Here is a 23,947-nt window from a genome sequence, read left to right as displayed (position 1 = left end):
GCCTCATTGTAGAGTAACCTGTCTGTGAAGGGCAGCCACCTTCACAGACATCACTCAGGAAGATGGGGGCTAAGGGCTTTGCTCAAGGACCTGCAGATGTGAGGAGGCTGGGTTTAAACCAGTGACCTTGTGATTACAGGCACACAGGCTTAGCCCACAGAGCCACATGCTGCCCACCAAATAGATGCTGAGATTCCCACATTGGGGGAATTCACATGGGTCAGCACAGCTGCAGTGCAATGGCTAGGCCTCACCATGGGTGAACCACCTTCGTGATCATGGTATCTCCCCTGCCAGGTTCTCAATAGAGTCTCAATACCATATCAATAGAATCTCAATAGGATGTCAATTAGATCTCAATAGAACATCAATACAATCTCAATAGGATCTCAACATTCTCATTCATACATTTTCCTGTGTGTAGATTTCTATCTACACACTTTCCCTAGGTACTTGTGCAGAGCAAACTATCTGCATGAGCTTTCATTGGACTAAGACTTTCTCAAAATCATGTCAGCTTCGCAGTGATGGAATGGACTGCAGTGTAGAGCTCTTGTAGTATTGGCATCCAGAATGATAAAATCTATAGCTGACACAAAGGTCCTTAAGAGTGAATAATGTTCTTACGCTCTTGTCTCCCTTGATTTAAGAAAGGATCACTTGGCCGAAAGACTGAGCATTTCATTCTCAGCAGGATGCTGTGTGATGCACCATGAACAGGTTTGGGGAGTCATGGAATATAGATACTCCTCCCATTGCAAGGTTATGATGAACTTAAGATGAATATTTAGACTTTAGACTTCTCGATGATGTGATAGTGATGCACATTCAGTAGTTAAGTAATCGAGTAATCCTCAGATCAATTTGATGATTCATTGAGTAACTGCATGTATATAATTCATATATGCACCACTATACATTGATTCAGATGATGAGTTTTGCTCACACTAGCGGAACTTTCCATTTGGACCTGAACTGGAGTGGCAAAACTGACCATGTGCATATGTTGTAAGTGTATGCCCTGCAATGACAGGCACACTGTTCAGGGCTGGTTCCTGCTTTGCGCCAGTTACAATATATAATGTAAAAATATTATAAGCAAATGCAGAAATTATTGATCTGAAAATTCTTTCTCTTTGGTATGTGGACACTAAGAGGTCAGGGTTCGAAAATATAATATAAAAAGTTTTGCGTTCTCTCGTAACCGGTTTTGCATTCGTTTGCATTACTTAATAAGAAATACCATGGCAAATCAGCATTAATAACTATATCTCTGTATTTTTCATCAAATCAAAGTAAAAATAGGGTGATCCATTACCACTGGATCTGATGGAATGTAACACAAAAGTGAGTGAGTGCACAGCACATGGTGGTCACAGGAAAGTGAGTGAGTGCACAGAATGTATAAGTCACAAGACAGTGAGTGAGTGCACAGCACGTGGAGGTCACAGGACAGTGAGTGAGTGTACAGCAAGTATAGGTCACAAGACAGTGAGTGAAGAAGTGCACAGCATGTATAGATCACAGGACAATGACTGAGTGAGTGCACAGCACATATAGATTACAGAACAGTGAGTGAGTGCACAATACATATAGGTCACGGGACAGTGACTGAGTGCACAGCACGTATAGAATACAAGACAGTGAGTGAGGGAGTGCACAGCATGTATAGAATACAAGACAGTGAGTGAGGGAGTTCACAGCATATATAGAATACAAGACAGTGAGTGAGGGAGTTCACAGCATGTATAGAATACAAGACAGTGAGTGAGGGAGTGCACAGCATGTATAGATTACAAGACAGTGAGTGAGGGAGTGCACAGCATGTATAGATTACAAGACAGTGAGTGAGGGAGTGCACAGCATGTATAGATTACAAGACAGTGAGTGAGGGAGTGCACAGCATGTATAGGTCACAGGACAGTGAGTGAGTGAGTGAGTGCACAGCATGTATAGATTACAAGACAGTGAGTGAGGGAGTGCACAGCATGTATAGGTCACAGGACAGTGAGTGAGTGAGTGAGTGAGTGCACAGCATGTATAGGTCACAGGACAGTGAGTGAGTGAGTGAGTGAGTGCACAGCATGTCTAGATCACAGGACAGTGAGTGAGTGAGTGCACAGCATGTATAGGTCACAGGACAGTGAGTGTGCAGCCTGTATAAGTCACAAGACAGTAAGTGAGTGAGTGCACAGCAAGTGCAGGTCAAAGGACACTGAGTGAGTGCACAGCACGTGTGTCACAGGACAGTGCAAAATTGTAAAAAAACATAATAATAAATGTACCCCTGTCTCTTTAGCGGATCTGTACTTTGCTCTTTTCTTATTTGAATTTATAATTCTATAACATATACATTCTCTGACTTAAGTGTATTATTAAAAATTGCAAACATAAATTGCCGTTTGAATAGTGTTGTTGTCCTAGGGGAAGCTTTACTCTGCTACTTGTATTTAATATTAGGTCAGGAACCTGAATAATTTGAAGATTTTTCACAAAATACCAGTTACTTGATTGCTAAAGCCACCACTCAGACAGGATTTATAAGCCACAGCATGGAGGTGTGAACTAGGAAGCTATGGAGAGCAAATGGGACAGGTGAAGAGAAACATTCCAATGTACTTGTGGAAATGGAAAATAAAGCATTTATTATTACTAATTTGTTAAAAAAAATGAGTTATTAAATCTGAACAAAGATGTCATTTAATTAGAGTGGCTTCACTATGCATTAAGTATGATTTACATGCAGTTTTACACTGAGCCACACACTGATGCTCTGCAGGTGAAGATGGCCCCTTGCCTAAACCTGCAGTTCTGCTTCAGCGGTGCCCAGCTCTCTCTCACAGCCAAAGCATAACACTCAAATAAGCAACAGCAGAATCAAGCAGGTAAATCCATCCAGCATCTACGTGATGCACAGGGGTAACAGACAATATGTTTCCGCGTACCAGCAGTCTTGACCATTAACCTTGATCTTCTTTCAGCCGATCTTAAGGACCACATTCCTGCCCCCATATTAATCTCCTCTAATACAGTGGATTTCTACAACTCCACCCTCTCCACTATCTTGGACCGGCACGCCCCCGCTAAAACGAGGCATTTTTGCACTTAGCTCCATGGTTTACACCAGAGCTAAATGAATTAAAGGCAGCTTGTCGAGCACTTGAGAGACACTTTTTAGCTTCGGGTCTGCTAGTCCACAAGTTATCTTACCAGGAACACCGCAAATTATATGCTAGGGCCCTCAAAAATGCTCGATCATGTTTTTACACGTCCATAATCTCTAATAACCCAGGTAACTCCAAAACTCTTTTTTCTACCATTAGTCATCTCCTGCAGCCTTGAACGTCATCACTAACTGACCCCACTAATGACCTCTGTAATAAATTCATCTCTTTCTTTCAAAATAAGATTATAACAATTCGGTCTTCATTTGCAACTCCGCCATCTGCACACACTACTGATGCCTACACACTGTTAGGGAACCCGTCCCTCTTTTGCTCCTTTCCTCAGGTCTGTGTGAAGGAGGTTGAGGCAGCTGTTAGGGCCATGAAACCCTCTACGTTGACCCCTTCCCAACAGGTCCTAGTCAAGGCAAATATGGCCTCCATCGGCCCCCTTATTACTATCATCATCAACCAATCCCTTCAGTCTGGTTATGTTCCTTCTACTCTGAAATCAGCCATAATCAAACCCCTTCTTAAAAAGCTTAACCTAGACATGCTAAATCACTGAGCCATCCTGTCACCTGTGGTGTTCCTCAGGGATCAGTATTGGGGCCCATTCTATTTAACCTGTACATGGCTCCACTTGGGCACATCATCAGCGTCTATGGGATCTCATTCCACTGCTATGCTGATGATACCCAGCTCTACTTGAAGCTAGGTAGCAATGTGTCTGAGGCCCCTCCCACTTCACCAGTCCCTTCGACATCTACGCCCTCCACTCCCCCCACACTCACCGCCTGTCTGGATGAGATAAAGGCATGGATGGAGCAAAATTTCCTTTACCTTAACAGCTCAAAAACTGAAGTGATTCAAATTGGTACCCCACACCAAATTCAACAACAAAAAATCTTCAGTATCTCTTTCTCTGGTCAGAACATTTCCCATTCTGAAACATTCGCCAAACTTGGTGTTATTTTTGACCCTCAACTCACTTTTGAAAGCCATATGAAGTACATTTGCAAAATCTCCTTTTTCCATCTCAGAAATATTGCTAAACTCCGGCCTACACTTTCCCTTTCTGATGCAGGAAAACTAGTGCATGCCTTTGTCTCCTCCAGACTGGATTACTGTAACGCGCTTCTCATTGGGATTACAGGCAAAAACATACAAAAACTTCAGTATGTTCAGAACTGTGCTGCCAGGGTCCTGATGAGAGTGAGGAAACATGAGCACATCACCCCCGGGGTTCGTTCACTTCACTGGCTTCCCGTTTCTGCTCGGATCACCTACAAAATTTCCCTGCTTACCTATCAATGTCCGTATGGTAGTGCGCCTGTACACTTAAAAGAACTCCTCACTCCCCAATGTCACCCACGCACTCTCCGCTCCACCAACGCACACCTTCTCCTCCCTCCTAGGACTCGCTCCCGTAGCATTGGAGATAGGGCCTTTTCCTGCGCTGCCCCATGGCTGTGGAATGCCCTACCTCTTCATCTGAGGGCTCCACAGACTGTGACATGTTTTTAAAAAAAAAGCCTGAAAACGTTTCTTTTTAGCCAATGCTTTTAATGACTGTCTTAATGTTTAAATGTTTTATTCCTCCTTTTAATGCTGTTTCTAATGTAATGTTTTTTCCACTGTTTGTATGCACTTTGAGATTTTATTTGTAAAATGTAAAGTGTACTATAAATAAAATTTATTACTGTTTTTGTGCTTAAAGGGATCGAGATTTTCAGCAGGACAGGAGGCTGTTTCAGCAGGGAGAAGCCAATGAAGTTGTTCACAGCCCTCTTCTGCAGATTCAACAAAAAAACTTAATTATCCATTTCAGAACTTAACAGTTATCAAGAAGAGGGAGAAATGCTGTAATTCTGCAGTCAGCCCATCCAGCTAAAGAGGAAAGCTATTCGATTGGCTAATGACCAAGAGGTGACGTATTCAGTTGCACATTTTGTCCTAATAATGTCTGCATTCACTAAATACTAGCTTTGTCTGCAACAGTAATTTGACAATGGACTTCTAGCAGGGTTTATAAACAAACAGCAACGCTTTACATTAACTGCACCTTCACAGAACAGTCAGTGCACCTTCATAATGCATTCATAAGCACCAAGTAATTATAACTCAGCAGCTTTAATCACCCTTAACAATCATAATAATGTTCACGACTTGGATTCAGCACTCAAATTAAAAACATTTATTAGCCTTCATAAAACTGGCTCTGTGACAGAACTGCTCACCGCGGACCATCATGCCTGGTCTTCCGCCCCCTGCCCCACCAAAACCAACAGCCCCAAAACTGCTGGGAGCAGGAATCCAGGGGAACTAGGGCCACCGTTAGCCCCAGGATGAGGTGATACAGAAGGCAGACTCAGCTGCAGAGGACTGGAGAACCCAAACCAGGAACCTAAAGGAGAAAGAACACAAAACCCAAAGACTTACACCCCCAGGGACAGGATGCCAAGAGCACAGCACAGCACAGCACAGCACAGCAGAGCAGCTGTGGAATAATGGCTAGCTGGGATTTTGAAGCCCCAACACAGAAACTGGCCAACCAGAAGCCCAAGGCAGATAGATGCCAGTCAAGGCACCCAACCCCCCCAGGCCAGCGGCTGCTGGCTACTGACAGGCATGGAGGAAACAGACCTACACAGACTAGCCATAAAAACCAAACCACTGCTGCCGTACCTATGGAGGCCACTGCTGATGAGTGATCAGTGAGCACTGCTCTGCTTAAATGAGGCAGGGCTCTAAATGACCCCAGCCCAAAGCAGGCTCAGTCTCCTGAATGATTAGTCAGAAGCTGCTGTGACAATTATATGATTATAATGTTTGTTATTAATGTATATTCAAGCTATTAAGGTATGATAGAATGATAAGGCATACTTACATGCTGCTTATGAATGTCTTATGAATGCATTATAAAGGCAATATGTAGGTGCAATTAATGTAAAGGGATACCCAACAAACGATGTCTGTTTTTCCTGACAGGGATTAAAGACTGGCTGCTGACATCAGTTTGTGCCACAGGAATGGGAAGACATCACCCACCACTGCATAGATAGAGGTAAATCAGAGAGAGAATTAGGACTGAAGCCTCATCCCAAAAGATCTGCCTTCCGGTCATCAGCAGGACATCAGCTAAGAAAAACTTACTTGGTACTGTATATATATATATGTGTGTGTGTGTGTGTGTGTGTGTGTGTGTGTGTGTGTGTGTGTGTGTGTGTGTGTCTATATTATTATTAATTTTTTTTTTTAATTGCAAACTGCAATTGCCTGGTTCTTCTCTGTTTCTCATTAATGAGGGGCTTCTTCCGTGCTTTATGGGACTTCTGTCCTGCTTCTAGGAGCCTGATATTAACTGTCCTAGCAGTGCACTTCACACCTGCACTTAATGGGTCCCATTCCTTTTGAAGGTCACTTGATGCCATCCTTCGATTCATGAGATACTGTCGGATAAGTTAACTCTCATCTCTGGCATTAGACTTTCGCTTCCGCCTTTTACCTGGCTGGTTTCTGGTCGTTCCCAGTGTCTCCTGCTTCACCTTATTCTTGTGTCCTGCTGTCTTTAAACCTGAAAGCATCGTGCTGCTCAGCGTCACCTTCTGCCAGCAGAACCACCATTAAACCATGATTTAAAAATACAGTTTAAAAACAGAGAGTGGGCTCTGATTTTTTTCCACGGCTGTACATATAAATATACAGTACATACACACACACACACATATATATATAATTATTTTTTTATATGTTTTCTAAATTTGTTTTTGAGTGTTTCCTCACATGACATATATGTTAACTGGAACCCATTTAGTTTGAATGAACATTTAACATTCTGGACAAAAGCACAAAAGTAAAACAAACTCACAAGAAAAAGGTCTTCACGGCTGCATTGGCAATCAAAAGTGTTCAAGTCTCATGATATGAAAAGGCTTTGTCACGTTTTGGGCCACAGTTTTTAATGCTCCTTGTCACTGAGGCATGAAGGAGTAATTTCTTCATTAATCCACCACAAAAAGGCCAAAGCTGATAGCACTCAGCCCAAACCATGAAGGCACAAAACTCATGATTGCATTCCCCGCCCAGCTAATTGCCCAGGGGGCCTCCACCCCCCATGGGTCCCCATCATTCTGCATTTGATGGATGAGAGAACCAGTGGTGCTTCTGCCCAGTCAGCAGAACATCGGTCAGGCCTAGATTAGCCATGCGGGGACAAGAGTCGCTTTGCTAAGAGTGACACTTGAAGAAAATAAAACAGCGTAAGTAGATTAACAAAAGCCGCAGTATGAATAAATGCATACATAGGAGATTAACTGCATGGTGGGAAAAATGCTTCTGAGCTTCGAGCTGTCTATCAAAAGCTTATATATTTTATTCAAGCTGATGTGGTGGGAAAGGAGAGTGCAGATTTCAAAAAATGTCATGACTAAAAACCAGAGGACTCCAGGGCATGTGTTGGGAGAATGAAAGGGGGGTTTATTTAACCAAAAACTGTACAGGAGCTGGAAAACACACGGAACTGCAAGGGAATCAAAACGAGAAGGATAGTATGGGGGAGAAAATGGGCAAACAAAATAAGTGACATCAATGACCAGGCTGGAGCTGATGAGACAAACAGGTACTTAAATACAAAGACAAACAAATGATAACAAGCGAGGTTTATCAGGTCCCCATCAGGGGGGAGACAGGAAGGTGGACATGATGCTCAGAACATAACGAAACAGATGTGAGTTGAATGCCCTGGACCATATACTTTCCCACAGGTCTGTTTTGGGTGAATAACAGCAACAGAAAAGCCAAAGTCCATTCTCTACTGGACTGTTCTATGAAGTTCTGTCTCTTTGAGACGTCCGCTAGACCAGTCATTTTCTTGGTTGTCTTTAGTTAACTTGTGTGCTGCGCATTTTGATATCAACCTGACATTATATTAGGAACTATTTCTTGAAACTGTTAAAGATCTCCATTATAGCTCTGAGTCCATCAAAAATAATACAGAAACACTAAGTGTCTCCCCCCCTTTGGCCAGCAGGTTTTGCTGGCCAGCCTGTTCTCCACTCTGTGTCTTGTCCTTTAGCCCAAGTGTGCCCTCCTGATTCCCTGGCCTGCTGCATGGTCTAGTGGGCTGAATGTGTGACTCAGGTGGAGAACCTGGTGGTTGCGGGTTTGAGGCTGGCTTGGAACCAGCTTTAGCTGGTTAATTATTGGTTTTTGTTGTTCCTAGTGTTTGGTGTAGTTATTTTGTTTCCTGTTTGGTTTGCCCTGCTTGTGTCCTGTTTGATTTTAGTTTTGTCTTGTGTAGTCAGTCCTCTGTGTTTCTATGCCTCCTAGATTTGCTGTATGTTAAGGTTCCTTAGTGTTCTGTGCTCTTAATTGTAATCTGCCCCACCTGTTCCTTGTTGTCCTGAGTCCTTTTTGATTTGCTGATTTGATTATGCGTTGCACCTGTTCCATGTTTGCCCTGGTGTCCCTGTCTGTTTAAGTGCCTGCCTGTGTTTAGCTCTTTAGTTGATAATTGGTTTTGTATTACTGTGTATTACAGCTTGCTCTTGGTCCTCTGTGGTGCTTGGTTTCTTTATGGTGTTATTTTGAGTTTGTTCTTTATTTTTCCTGTTTGTTTTGACCCCTTGTGGTTCCCCTTTCAGTTTTCTTGGAGCTACAAGTGGATTGTTCACTCTTTTTCCCCATCTGTACCATGCCACACTGAGAAACATAGAATACACAGTACAGTGCCACCTGATGTCGATATTCTGGTGAGGTCTTAAGTTTTTATTTTTTTGTTACTTCCAGATGGTATAAAATCTGTTACTCCTCTTCATGAAGAACTGACTACTTTTGACTTGTTCTTTTCTTGGTTTTAAATGCCCTAACAGAACTGGTCATTGGTATGAGAGCTCATCAGCTATGTCTCACCACAGTCTCTCCCATCTCTCATGTATCCCTACTGGTCCTGTGACAATTTAGCCACATTAATTATCATTCAAGCCCCCAAAGAAAAATGAGTATGGATTTGTTCATCTTATTGCATTTCTGTAGCATTTCCCAGCTGTATGTAGAGGATTATAATTTCCTGACAACCTGATTTACCCTTTCAACAAGGCTCAGGACAATGTGCATCCATGGGTCCTGGTTCCATCACAGCTGATCCTGGTAAGTGCTGCAGCCTCTTCCAGGAAGAATGAGGTGCAGCACATGAAAGAAATGCTCATAATGGACTCTGTATATGCCATTCATGTCCAGTGCTGTGGTCACAGAGGAGACATGAGCCACATTTTTGTAGGTGGAAAATAGAACCCACACAAATATGGACTGAGAGCGCAAACTCTGTACACGGGTGAGAGACCATTCAAACTCACAGCCCACAAGGAGATGAGTCAGAAAAGCTATCCATAGTGTCAGCTATGAATCTCCTGTCATTCTAAAGGCATCGTCCTAATAAATGCAGATACAGCTTCTGAGTTAAGATACATTCTGAAAGCTAAACACATTGAGAAGCTCCAGAAGCAGGAGGAAGATTAGAATAGAGGCATGCCCCAATGCTCAGGATTGTATGAAGCTGTTATATCCTTTGCACGCCGATTTCACTGTCGCGCGGCTCGGAAAACGGCGCTCCTCTGTTTCGCGGGGGCTTTCTGAACGGCGTTACTGCTGTCCGCGCTGCTGCATTGCTCCGCCCTCCCCCCCCTCCGCACCGAGCGCACGTCTCCCTGCTTACAGCAAACCCCGTACAGGGAGGAGATCGCACCTTCTCCTGCTCCACAAATATATAAATCATGAATATAAGGTATAAGAACGATAATGCGACGCAAAAACCATCGATGAAGATTCCCATTATCCTGCGTATTGTGTCGATTTCTACGGAAGACTGAGCGTGGAGAGATGTGTAAGACAGGAACACTACGGGCATCTTTAATTTATATGCGTCAGTATTATTGATGATTTTATGTGGCTGAGCTTTCTCCGCATTTTCCGTCTTCCCATTCAATGGTGCAGAGATTCAGCTGCGCCTACAGGGAGCCGCGGCCGGTCCCCCTTAATGAGGCGAATGGGGCGTTGATCTGGCCGCTTTCTGGATGTGAAAGTTTCGCGTTTGGTAACATGGCTTTTATGTAAGATCTTCATGGTTCTCCCCACCCCTATCGATAGGCAGCATTTGCTGCCATAGATGCATCCCGAGGTCCTCCCTGCAGGTGAGATCTTTCTCTTTGACCGATACATTTGCTTATAGTGCGGGGAATGCATAGACGCACTCATCGACACGGAGAAAGCTTTTATAGCTGATCATCTCTTCGTAGCTTTCGGATTAGCTTTCGCTTTTTATGCTTTAGTGCTGAGTGATGGTGGCTCGGTCTATGCGCTTTAAGCTAGCAGAAGATGGCAGGTGATGACAGGCACACGATGCAGGGCCGTCTCAATCTGTAGCCTAAGATGTAAGCTTTGCAATCATAATTTAAAAATATCAATATCAAAATAATTCGCGTCAAATCGTTGCAAATAATTTAGTAAGGTGAGTTAAGATAAAATAAGCCGAAGTGCTCTCGTGATAATACAACGAATAAAATAATAAAATAAATATGACATAACAGCGGAGTCCCGTCATGTATTATTTATTTATTTATTTATTATTGTTATTACCAATGTAATTAATTACTATTATATTAATGTTTAGGTATGCGTAATAAAATACTATATCTATCGGTATGTCTTGCTGTTTATGGCTGCTTCACTTCACTAAGCAGACACGTCCTGAATGCCTTTGATACCCATTCTGGTCATAAATGTGCCCTGTAGGTGTAGTGTTGAGAGCGCATAGCCCATGTAAAGGACGGATACTTATGGCCACGCCGTCAAGCGGCGCAAGGCAGACCCACGGCAGCGATTTCGTCTTAAAATTAGACCGTCGGATGGGTTCTGGGTTCGTATCTTTTGTGACCGGAAGAATAAGCCGCAGTGTCCGGCCCCGGGTTCGTGCGTTTTGTGGGCGTCGGAATATAACCATGCGCGGGGCCCGGCCCAGCGTTCGTGTTTTCTCTGACCGGCAGGATGAGAACATGGGCAGGGTACGGCCGCGGGTTCGTGTTTTTTTTTTCTGGCTGGCGGGATGAGCTCATAGGAAGGGTCCGGCCCGCCGTTCGTGTTTTTCGTGGGTCGCCAGTATTGATCAGACGCTGCTCTTTGCTTTCTATAGAAGAGACGCGCTACTGGAGCGACGGTTCGTAGGATGCGAAGGGTTGCCTGCATTTTATCTGGAATGGTATCCGATTTTGGTTTGCTGTTTGTTGTTATTTCAACCTCTTTTTAACGATGGAAATATGGGTAACTGCGTTTGGCCATATTGGCAGATATTTTACTTCTGATATTTGATTTAAACGGAAGTTTCCTGTGGTTTTAAAGAAATGGATTTTAGAACAAAGGATTGCTATAATTATAGCAATCTGTATAATATGCTTCACCAAACGCAACACACGTGTAAGCAAAACAGGTTCACTTTATTCATTCTTTTATTTTACTGAACACAGACCTTTAACTGGAGGAAGAGAATAAAGAAAATTACAGTTTTTTGATTAGTAAAATGCATTCACATTAGGAGGTACCAGTTAAAACATTATTAGCTGCATATATGGAGAAAAGACAGGCAGTTAGTAGCATCTTCTGCCAGGTCCTGCAAAACTCCTCATTTAATCTATTCTTCCTGGTCCCTCTGTCTCCTGTAACCCTACTCTGCCCGGTCCCTCCATCTCCTATAACCCTACTCTGCCCGGTCCCTCCGTCTCCTGTAACCCTACTCTGCCCGGTCCCTCCGTCTCCTGTAACCCTACTCTGCCCGGTCCCTCCGTCTCCTGTAACCCTACTCTGCCCGGTCCCTCCGTCTCCTGTAACCCTACTCTGCCCGGTCCCTCCGTCTCCTGTAACCCTACTCTGCCCGGTCCCTCCCTCTCCGGTAACCCTACTCTGCCCGGTCGCTCTGTCTCCTGTAACCCTACTATTATGGTACCCCCGGTCTCCTGTAACCCTACCTATTTCTGCTGTAATCCTATCTGCCTGGTCCTTTGTATCCTGTAACCCTTCTCTGCCTGGTCCCTCTGTCTTTGGTATCCCTACTATTTCTGGTCTCTGTCTCCTGTACCTCTACTCAGCCTGGTTCCTCTCTTTCCTGTAACCCTTATCTTTCTGGTCTCTCAGTCTCCTGTAACCCTACTCTGCCCGGTCCCTCCGTCTCCTGTAACCCTACTCTGCCCGGTCCCTCCGTCTCCTGTAACCCTACTCTGCCCGGTCCCTCCGTCTCCTGTAACCCTACTATTATGGGGCCCCCGGTCTTCTGTAATCCTACCAATTTCTGCTAAAACCATATTCTACCTGGTCTCTTTGTCTCCTGTAACCCTACTCTTGTGTGGTTCCTCTGTATCCTGTAACCCTTCTCTGCCTGGTCCCTCTGTATTTGGTATCCCTACTATTTCTGGTCTCTGTCTCCTCTACCCCTACTCAGCCTGGTTCCTCTCTCTCCTGTAAGCCTTATCTTTCTGGTCTCTCAGTCTCCTGCACCTCTACTCAACCTGGTAATCCTTCTCTGTTGGGGTCCCCCTATGTCCTATAAACATATTCTTCCTGTTCCTGTTGTCTCCTATAACCACATTCTCCTAGGTTATTCTCCTATTTCCTGAAAGGAAAACATTTCCTTAAGTCATGCATGAATAAGATGCTGAGATCATGCTTTTTGTTTCATGCAAGGCTTCAACATGTGTTTTAACATGTTTAGTACTGGTAGAAAAAGGCTATTTGTTTGTGTTTGAATAATCTTTTTCATATTTCTCCACAGATTGCTGCATGGTGTTTTACGGTGATATTGGCTGTGTTGATCATTACAGAGTTACCCTGCAACCCTGCATTTCCATGACATGACGGTTCTAATGTGGACATGTTCCAGAAACCACCCTGTGCTTCGCATGCAGTTTACTGCAGGGGACTTTTCATTTTTTGCCTGGAATAGAGAACAGTACATTGTGGATTTATCCTGTCACACATACTGTTTTTAACCCATTGTTTTAAACAAGGATACAAAAAATAATATTTTTTTGGAAGCTTTATTTCTTTCAGCATGACGTGAGACATGAATTCAAGGAACATTTTTTGGCAATGGGAAGGCCGCAGCCAAGCAGATGGATTGTTGCATATATGGAGAGGATTTCATATGACAGTTAATGCCAATTCAGTGCCAATAGTCCATTATACATAGCGTCCTGCAGAGAGGCTGAATTGCTCAGCTTTTCGTGTTCCCCCACCTAAACATTGTCCCTGTACTCGTAACTTCCAAACCTGGAGAGTTTCACACGTTTTTGCAGCATGGCTGTCGCAGCGAGGAGTGCTGCCTATTTGATTTGGGTTAGCCTGGTTCTGTGCTGTCTGGCAGATGTCGGCTCGAGTTTGGAGTTCACGGGGGCAGAAGGCCAGTGGGCCCGGTTCCCGGTGTGGAATGCCTGCTGCGAGAGCGAGATGAGCTTCAACATGAAAACCAGGAGCTCCCACGGCCTGCTCGTCTATTTCGACGACGAGGGCTTCTGCGACTTCCTGGAGCTGCTGATACACAATGGGAAGTTGAACCTGCGTTTCTCTATCTTCTGTGCTGAGCCGGCCACCGTGCTGTCAGACACTGCCGTCAACGACAGCCTCTGGCACTCAGTGGCCATCAGGAGGAACTTCAAAAACACCACGCTTATAGTGGACAAGGAGATCAAGTGGGTGGAAGTGAAGTCAAAAAGGAGGGACATGACTGTTTTTAGTCACCTCTTTGTGGGTGGCATCCCCCCTGAGCTGCGAGCAGTGGCACTGCGGCTGACCTCGGCAGCCATCAGGGACCAGGTGCCCTTCAAAGGGTGGCTAGCTGACCTGAAGGTCAACGGCTCAGAGCCCGTACTGATGAGCAGCGAGGAGGTTAGAAACGAGATCTGTGCCACGGACATGTGCTTAAATGGAGGGGTTTGCAGTGTAGTGGATGACCAGCCCACCTGTGACTGCTCGCAGACTGGCTTCCAGGGAAAGGACTGCAGCGAAGGTAAGATTCATGGATTCATCTGCCTCTCATTAATATTTTGCTTTTGTGTACAATTCTGGGGAAGGAAGTGCAAATAAATTTAGAGGCCCTGTGTGCATCTGAATACTCCTTTTTAAGAGAATATTTATGCATTAGACCACCAGCACAATTAAAATATTTCATACTGAAATGTGTTAATACACGTGACAATTTGTTAGAAAACAGAAAAATAATTGTAGTTAACTGAGATGGCTGAAAGAGAGGTATAGCCAGTTTGTGGGCTCTGGGTTCGGAGAGCTATAGCGCCACCTTCAGGTCACAAGGGCTACTTCTATAGCTGCATTTTTCCATGCTTTTATTTATGGATTTACACTAGTGGCTTAACTCATTTGCTTAGAGTATCTGATTACATAATCTTTATCTTGTATTTATATTTTTATTTAAATTTATTCTTATTTCACAGTAGTTTTCGGTATTAAACGCAGATTTTTAAGCTTCTGCCTTATGAAGTTGAACATGAATATAAATGCATCAGAGTATGACTGTAAATCTCAGATATAGAAGGAACTTTTTTGGGACAGGCGTAAAGCATGGACGCCTATCTCATATTGGACTGTTCCTCCTCAGCTGCTCAGACTTTCTAAACTGGATGTTCTTTAATACTTTTGGATCAATAATTAATGTAACATTCAATTTCAAGCCAAGATTCCTCATTTGAATGTCAATCCAGTTGTTTTCTTCATAGGAAAACCTTTTCCTGAAAGTGGGAGGTGAAATCATTTAGACATGTATCATTTTGATGCACCTGTCTCAGCTGAGAAACGTGTGGTGTCATGGTGACAGGTTTTAGATTTCATTCCCACATAGGAGGAATAAAGCTTTACGTCATGCTACCCATCGGACTGCTATTTCACAGATTGATTCATAAATGTCAATAGCAGAACATGGATATTTACCTCAATCATTTTTTTATTGGCTAAAGTAGAGAAGTAGAAATTACAGTACGACTTAGTAAGACTTTTAGTATGATGTCAAAACAATATACTGACAGTGGACCGAGGAGAACCTATCTTATTAAAACAGTTGTTAATTGCACAAAAGTACCAGCCTTTGTAGAAAATCGGAAAATTTCCTTGAAAATAAGTATACACGATTCTTATTTTCAAGGACTACATACCTAAGTAATGTTTTCAACATTTCTGTAGTAAGATGTTGAACGAATGATCACTTTGGAATGTAATTATTGATTGTACATAGAGAAATGATGGATTGGTACTTCTTGGTTACTCAAGATAATTGTGATCTCTTGGCTAAATGGCTGAATGAAATACAGTTGTTTCTTTATGATTATAATGAGATCGTCCCTCCAAATCACAAGTCTTTTACATAACAATATTATGTAAAACATTACATAAAAGCAAATTAAATAAAAACATAAAGAGAGAGAGGATATTACTGGATATCATCCACACACACTGAAAGCAAAACGGTTGTGAGCCACTCACTGTTTTTCAAAGATGGTGGGTAACGCTGAAGCAAATGAAAAGGACTAAAGGTAATCTGCTGATGGATTAATTCTATCCCCTGGGTGTGCAGCTTTCATGTAGCTGAAGGGACTGTCGCAGTGGTTTGGTTTTGCTTTCCTCTCTTGATGCCCGTGATGCTGAGCTGACAGACTGCTATGTCCCATGTTCCTTGCTGGTGCCCAGTTAATGTTGCTTCTGTCATATGAAGTGGCTGATTTGCCTGACTTGAAATAATAAGAATGGCCTTTTAGATACGTTTCCAGGTGGAATTTTTATAAATTTAGAAAGTTTGCAAGCCCTTTAATGAGGCTCAGTAGGAAGTGCATAAAGCGTGCCAGGGCTTGAATGGGAGAGCATGAATGACGGCATCACGCTGGCTGAAATGCAGATGTTTAGGCCCGGTGACCCAAGGTGAGAGACCTGACCTGAAGAGTAAAGGACAGCCATGAATGGTCTCCCTCTTTTGGGAAATTTCATTCTTCTCAAGAGCAGAGCAGTCCTTGGTTTAACACACTAGCATGTGAGGGACGCAATACAGCAGTTGATGTTTACTCTAGAAATGTATTCATCCATTTTATTTTGCTGTAACTCTATCATGTAATAGAGCCTTAATGCAGCACAGACCAAAAGGATTTTTTAAAACCTTCTGTAATGCCATTTATGAATATAGACAGCTTTGTGCAAAGGCTTGAGTAAACCTAACTGCAAGGGAAGACAACTCATCTCTAATTTAGAGATCTCCCAGTCCATTTTTTTGGTACTTTCATCCAAACTAATCCGTTCAATATTTATATTTGCAGATTCCAATCCCGATCTGATCTTTAAATAAATATTTGAATATACATAGGCTACACAGTAGGCGTCGTCTGAGTAAAGCTCACGATTTGGCAGCATTTTTCCTTATGCTGTTTCTGCAGGTGCCCAATTAGATTAATTGTATTAAAGAAGGTTTTTGCCACCTCCTCTTGAAAGGATGGCATTGCAGGCAGCTGTTGGGCTACTTTGAGTTTCCAGTTTAAAGATTTTCCACACGGCCAACATCTTTATAGTTTGTTTCAAGCCATATGACTCAGGTTTATTGCAGCGTGTGATGGAGCCTTTATAATCTGCTCAACTGACGTAAAGGAGGCAGATGTGGAAAATTAAACAGATTGGGTTTTTGATCAGGCTGAGGTAGCCGATAGCAAGCAATTAAAAAATCTCTGTACGGCTCCAATTCCAATCTTTGATATCAGCTCGAAATAAACCATTGATAAATACATTTAATCATATCTGAACATGATAAATATGTAAGAGACAACTAGATATGTGCCCTTGAGAGGTAAAGTGGGCTGTCCCACAAAAACAAAGTTTTGAGAAAATGAGCTCCAAAGTTGAATTTTTTTCAAAAAATGTGTGCATATACCCTACAATTGATATATCATAGGTAGCACAGACCTCGGTATATTTAAAAGACAGATAAACCCTCAATTAATATTGGACACTATATTAATTTTTGACTGACGTGGGATTACCCACATTACCTCTCAAGGGCACATATGTGGGTAGCAGAGGTAGAGATTTCAGGTCCAGAGAGTACAAATCCAGACCAGGATTTTGTTTCAACCAACCAGTTGAGTCCTTTGTGACTGTGACTCTTCATACACAACTGGTTGGTTGAAACAAAATTCTGGTCTGGATTTGTACTCTCTGGACCTGAGATCACCTCTGTTACCCACAGATCTAGTTGTCTCTTTGTATATTGTATATTATCATTATATCACTGGCATAAAATGGTCTTACAATTACAACAATATCATTTACCACAATTGTTTCAGTGGAAATCCAACCAACAAAAGTTATCGTGATATTGTTATCGTGGTTTAGATGGCAGGTCCCCTGGGAGGTAGTGGCCTGGGTCCCCTGGGAGGTAGTGGCCGGGGTCCCCTGGGAGGTAGTGGCTAGAGGCCCCAACGGAGAACATGAGTGGTTAAAGTCTCATGGTTCTGGCGATTATTTTTTGTGCCTATTTTAGTTTCTTGGGTGCTTACTTTAATTTCTTTCTTTTTCTTCTTTTTAAAATGTCTGTAAAGCCCTTGCAGTTAGAACACATTATATAAATAAAGATTGACTGAGTGATGTCCACACTCATTCATCTGCAGGTGAAGGTCTTATGAAGCCCTTTGATCTGGAAGCTCTCCTTTAATGTGCAAAGGGGATTAGATACTGAAATTATTCCTGTGGAAATGTGAAGGAATTATTGATCAGATAAGCCAACCATTAACATTTACTAGTATCCGCATTTCTGAATAGTTATTAATTATCTGTTTTTAGTACCGGTATTGCAGTTTATTTTGATTTTTCTCTTGTAAAATGAAGGAATTATTAATGATGTAAGACATTTCCTTTTTTTTTTTAAATGTTTTAAGGTTTTTAAAGATATTTTTCCTAGTTTTTATACCCTATGTTCTTGTTTGTTAATGATAATCATACATTTTCTGCCATATGCAAGTGCATATAAATTCTTTGCTTTCTGTATGGGCCATTGTGTTCTCCTGTGGGGATGACGCTTGGTGTCAGAGCATAGGCTCAGTTATCTTTCCTGTAATCCTAGAGCAGTGTTCTGGGATTAAGGGCCTTGCACAGAGTGACAGAGATATGATTGCTCTCTCAGCCACTAGATTCCAACCAGTGACCTTGCTTGTTATACTTTCATTAAATTCATTTTAATGTACAGTACTGTGCAAAAGTCTAAGGCAGTACAAATAAATGCTTAAAGCTGTTTATCTGGGTAGCAAGTGTACTTTGGCTTGGAACAAAAAACACAATTTAACATTAGAACATGTGAAAATTAAGAGTAATAATTAGTAATAATTTCTTCTGTTTTCTAAAAAGTTACTGATATCTAGTTGGATGGCTAGATGAACACTGCTTCAGTTCCCAAGCTTCTCCTCAGGGGCACCTCAGCCGTTCCATGATTTTAAATTTCACCAACAGCTCAGTTAAATAATTAAATATATTGGTTTAAAAAGTCAGTGACAGATTGACTAGCTGTATGAAGTGTGCTAGTGGTCAAGTCAAAAAGTACATGGCTGCACTATACGGTCGCTGCAAATGCTAGGATGATTTTAGCAGAGGTTCTGAAATGGCTAAGCTGACACACTTTGACAGGCATAATATCATAGTTTTACACCAACACGAGGATAATCTAAGCATCATTTTCTTTGCCTGCCTAAGACTTTTGCACAGTACTGTACTTTGACCCAGGAAAGTTTAATTCTAATTAGAAAGTAATGATTATTTTCTGGGAATCGTGAAAAATTCACGTGTTCCATGTTCATTTTGTTTATTGCAAACTGAAGTGATTGATCTAGAAATGCACACAAGTTCAATATATCGGCGAAATGTTGGAATAGATTCTGGCCCTTCAATCCAAAAGAATGGTAGTAAAATGTCTTATGTCATATCAGTGATGCGGACATATCACATTAACAACAGTAAATCACACAACCACAGCGCACACAAACAGCGTGTATCACATTAACAACAGTAAATCACACAACCACAGCGCACATGAACAGCGTGTATCATATTAACAACAGTAAATCACACAACCACAGCGCACACAAACAGCGTGTATCACATTAACAACAGTAAATCACACAACCACAGCGCACATGAACAGCATGATGTGTCTTTGATACTTTATTTTACTCTTGCCTCCCACAGTGCCTTGATTAAAATTGGAAGTTAGTGTGTGACTGTCATTGGCTTGTAGTCACTGGAGAAGCATAGCAAGGCAAGATATTATCTGGGACCAGACTGCTTGGTCCAGCAAGGCAAGATATTATCTGGGACCAGACTCTCGTTTGAAGCCCAGTGGATGTTAGTCTAATTCTTAGGGCTGCCTTCTGAAAGTCGCGATCAGAGGCCGTGACTTGACTGTGATTTTTAAAGTCCAACACTAATTTTTTTTTAAAAAAAACATTAACATCATAAAAACAGATAGATGCTTACAAAAAGGATGACATTTTAATGAGGAATTATAAATTGGGGAGTATATTTGTATATTCTAGCAGGGCATTTGCTAGAAAATATCCACATTAGCATTTATCTGGGCAGCAGTGATGCTCAGGTGGAGCCGCAGGTCGGGTGGGTTCAGGTCAGCTTACCAGGACACATCGCGGGTCGGGCGAGTTTGAGTCAGCTTACCAGAAAATATCGTGAATCAGGCAGATTTGGGTCAGCTTACCAGAAAATATCACGGGTCAAGTGGGTTCGCGTCAGCTTACCAGAAAACGTCACGGGTCTGGCGGGATTGGATTAGGGCCAAAGCAGTGTTGCTGATGTAAAATAATAAAGAAAAAATGCATTCTCAAGCTTATACTCATGTTGGAGCAGGGCTGCGCAGGTCTACTTTGTAAGCATATTGAATGACCAGCATATATTGTCACTGAAGTCATTTCAGCTTCTTAGCACCCTTACCATCGATTTTCAGCATCTTAGCCCAGAATCTTAGCACAGTGTCTTAGCACCCTTACCACCGATCTTCAGCAAGTTAGCACAGCGTCTTAGCACCCTTACCACCCATCTTCAGCATCTTAGCACAGCGTCTTAGCACCCTTACCACCCATCTTCAGCATCTTAGCCCAGCGTCTTAGCACAGTGTCTTGGCACCCTTACAACCCATCTTCAGCATCTTAGCCCAGCGTCTTAGCACAGTGTCTTGGCACCCTTACCACCGATCTTCAGCATGTTAGCCCAGCGTTTTAGCACAGTGTCTTAGCACCCTTACCCCCCATCTTCAGCATCTTAGCCCAGCGTCTTAGCACAGTGTCTTGGCACCCTTACAACCCATCTTCAGCATCTTAGCCCAGCGTCTTAGCACAGTGTCTTGGCACCCTTACCACCGATCTTCAGCATCTTTGCCCAGCGTCTTAGCACAGTGTCTTAGCACCCTTACCACCCATCTTTAGCATCTTAGCCCAGCGTCTTGGCACAGTGTTTTGGCACCCTTACCACCGATCTTCAGCATCTTAGCCCAGTGTCTTAGCACCCTTACCACCCATCTTCAGCATCTTAGCCCAGCGTCTTTGCACCCCTGCCACCCATCTTCAGCATTTTAGCACAGCGTCTTAGCACCCTTACCACCCATCTTCAGCGTCATAGCACCCTTGCCACCCATCTTCAGCGTCTTAGCACCCTTAGCACCCATCTTAGCACCCTTAGCACCCATCTTCAGCATCTTAGCACAGCATCTTAGCACCCTTACCACCCATCTTCAGCATCTTAGCACAGCATCTTAGCACCCTTACCACCCATCTTCAGCATCTTAGGTCAGCGTCTTAGCACCCTTACCACCCATCTTCAGCGTCTTAGCACAGCGTCTTAGCACCCTTACCACCCATCTTCAGCATCTTAGCACAGCGTCTTAGCACCCTTACCACCCATCTTCAGCGTCTTAGCACCCTTACCACCCATCTTCAGTACCTTAGCACAGCGTCTTAGCACCCTTACCACCCATCTTCAGCGTCTTAGCACAGCATCTTAGGACAGCGTCTTAGCACCCTTACCACCCATCTTCAGCATCTTAGGCCAACGTCTTAGCACCCTTACCACCCATCTTCAGCATCATAGCACAGCATCTTAGCACCCTTACCACCCATCTTCAGCATCTTAGCACAGCGTCTTAGCACCCTTACCACCCATCTTCAGCATCCATCTTAGCACCGTTTTCACCCATATTCTACATCTTAGCACCCTTTTCACCCATATTCTACATCTTAGCACCCTTACCACCCATCTTCAGCATCTTAGCACTGTGTCTTAGCACAGTGTCTTAGCACCCTTATCACCCATCTTCAGCATCCATATTAGCACCCTTTTCACCCATCTTCAGTACCTTAGCACAGCATCTTAGCACCCTTACCACCCATCTTCAGTACCTTAGCACAGCATCTTGGCTCCCTTACCACCCATCTTCAGTACCTTAGCACAGCATCTTAGCTCCCTTACCACCCATCTTCAGCATCATAGCTCAGCGTCTTAGCACAGTGTCTTAGCACCTTTACCACCCATCTTCAGCATCATAGCTCAGCGTCTTAGCACAGTGTCTTAGCACCCTTACCACCCATCTTCAGCATCTTAGCAAAGCGTCTTAGCACAGTGTCTTAGCACCCTTTATCACCCATCTTCAGCATCCATATTAGCACCCTCTTCACCCATCTTCAGCATCATAGCTCAGCGTCTTAGCACCCTTATCACCCATCTTCAGCATCCATCTTAGCACCCTTTTCACCCATATTCTACATCTTAGCACCCTTACCACCCATCTTCAGCATCTTAGCTCAGCGTCTTACCACCCTTACCACACATCTTCAGCATCTTAGCACCCTTACCACCCATCTTTAGCATCCATCTTAGCACCCTTATCACCCATATTTTGCATCTTAGCACCCTTACCACCCATCTTCAGCATCTTACCCCAATATCTTACCCCAGCATCTTACCCCAATATCTTACCCCAGCATCTTAGCACAACGTCTTAGCACAACGTCTTAGCACAGCGTCTTAGCACAGCGTCTTAGCACAGCATCTTTGCACCTTTACCACCCATCTTCAGCATCTTAGCACAGCGTCTTAGCACGCTTACCACCCATCTTCAGCATCATAGCTCAGTGTCTTGGCACCCTTACCACCCATCTTCAGCATCCATCTTAGCACCCTTTTCACCCATATTCTACATCTTAGCACCCTTTTCACCCATATTCTACATCTTAGCACCCCTACCACCCATCTTCAGCATCATAGCACAGCATCTTAGCACGCTTACCACCCATCTTCAGCATCATAGCTCAGTGTCTTGGCACCCTTACCACCCATCTTCAGCATCCATCTTAGCACCCTTTTCACCCATATTCTACATCTTAGCACCCTTACCACCCATCTTCAGCATCATAGCTCAGCGTCTTAGCACCCTTACACCCATCTTCAGCATCATAGCACAGCATCTTAGCACCCTTACCACCCATCTTCAGCATCCATCTTAGCACCCTTTTCACCCATATTCTACATCTTAGCACCCTTACCACCCATCTTCAGCATCATAGCTCAGCGTCTTAGCACCCTTACACCCATCTTCAGCATCATAGCACAGCATCTTAGCACCCTTACCACCCATCTTCTGCATCCATCTTAGCACCCTTTTCACCCATATTCTACATCTTAGCACCCTTACCACCCATCTTCAGCATCTTAGCACTGCATCTTAGCACAGTGTCTTAGCACCCTTATCACCCATCTTCAGCATCCATATTAGCACCCTTTTCACCCATCTTCAGTACCTTAGCACAGCATCTTAGCACCCTTACCACCCATCTTCAGTACCTTAGCACAGCATCTTAGCTCCCTTATCACCCATCTTCAGCATCCATGTTAGCACCCTTTTCACCCATCTTCAGTACCTTAGCACAGCATCTTAGCACCCTTACCACCCATCTTCAGTACCTTAGCACAGCATCTTAGCTCCCTTACCACCCATCTTCAGCATCATAGCTCAGCGTCTTAGCACAGTGTCTTAGCACCCTTACCACCCATCTTCAGCGTCTTAGCACCCTTACCACCCATCTTCAGTGTCTTAGCACCCTTACCACCCATCTTCAGCATCTTAGCACCCTTACCACCCATCTTCAGCATCTTAGCACAGCGTCTTAGCACCCTTATCACCCATCTTCAGTACCTTAGCACAGCATCTTGGCACCCTTACCACCCATCTTCAGTACCTTAGCACAGCATCTTGGCTCCCTTACCACCCATCTTCAGTACCTTAGCACAGCATCTTAGCACAGTGTCTTAGCACCCTTACCACCCATCTTCAGCATCATAGCTCAGCGTCTTAGCACAGTGTCTTAGCACCCTTACCACCCATCTTCAGCATCTTAGCACAGCGTCTTAGCACAGTGTCTTAGCACCCTTATCACCCATCTTCAGCATCCATATTAGCACCCTCTTCACCCATATTTTGCATCTTAGCACCCTTACCACCCATCTTCAGCATCTTACCCCAATATCTTACCCCAGCATCTTAGCACAACGTCTTAGCACAGCGTATTAGCACCCTTACCACCCATCTTCAGCGTCTGTAAAAACCAAACGGCCTAGTAGAACTAGTCTTTAATTTAGGGCATAATGTTCAAGCGTTAGAGGAGATAATGGGTGACTGAGATATGAACTATTTGTTATATCTACCT

The 23,947-nt window shown here is 43.4% G+C and overlaps 1 protein-coding gene and 1 non-coding gene across 24 annotated transcripts in view; one reads left to right on the top strand and one right to left on the bottom strand.

Moving 5' to 3' along the window:
• Positions 1 to 143: 143 nt before the first annotated feature.
• On the bottom strand, positions 144 to 305 carry LOC125716102 (U1 spliceosomal RNA). The gene has a single exon (XR_007384261.1). It is a non-coding gene; the product is annotated as a U1 spliceosomal RNA (small nuclear RNA).
• Positions 306 to 9,870: 9,565 nt separating this feature from the next.
• Positions 9,871 to 23,947, top strand: part of LOC125715787 (neurexin-1a-like) — a 98,686-nt gene continuing 84,609 nt past the window's right edge. For 22 of the 23 annotated variants that reach the window (XM_048987728.1, XM_048987734.1, XM_048987732.1 and 19 more), the window contains exons 1-2: positions 9,871 to 10,354; positions 12,982 to 14,214. In XM_048987728.1, coding sequence (XP_048843685.1) covers positions 13,506 to 14,214 — 709 coding nt within the window. In that variant the 5' untranslated portion in view covers positions 9,871 to 10,354; positions 12,982 to 13,505. The remainder of the gene's footprint in view (positions 10,355 to 12,981; positions 14,215 to 23,947) is intronic. The other variant, XM_048987707.1, reaches the window with a different exon arrangement.

Source organism: Brienomyrus brachyistius, chromosome 20 (genome assembly GCF_023856365.1).
Source record: "Brienomyrus brachyistius isolate T26 chromosome 20, BBRACH_0.4, whole genome shotgun sequence".
NCBI lineage: Eukaryota > Metazoa > Chordata > Actinopteri > Osteoglossiformes > Mormyridae > Brienomyrus > Brienomyrus brachyistius.
The sequence above is the reverse complement of the archived record's forward strand: the minus strand, read 5'-3'. Positions and strand labels throughout refer to the sequence as shown.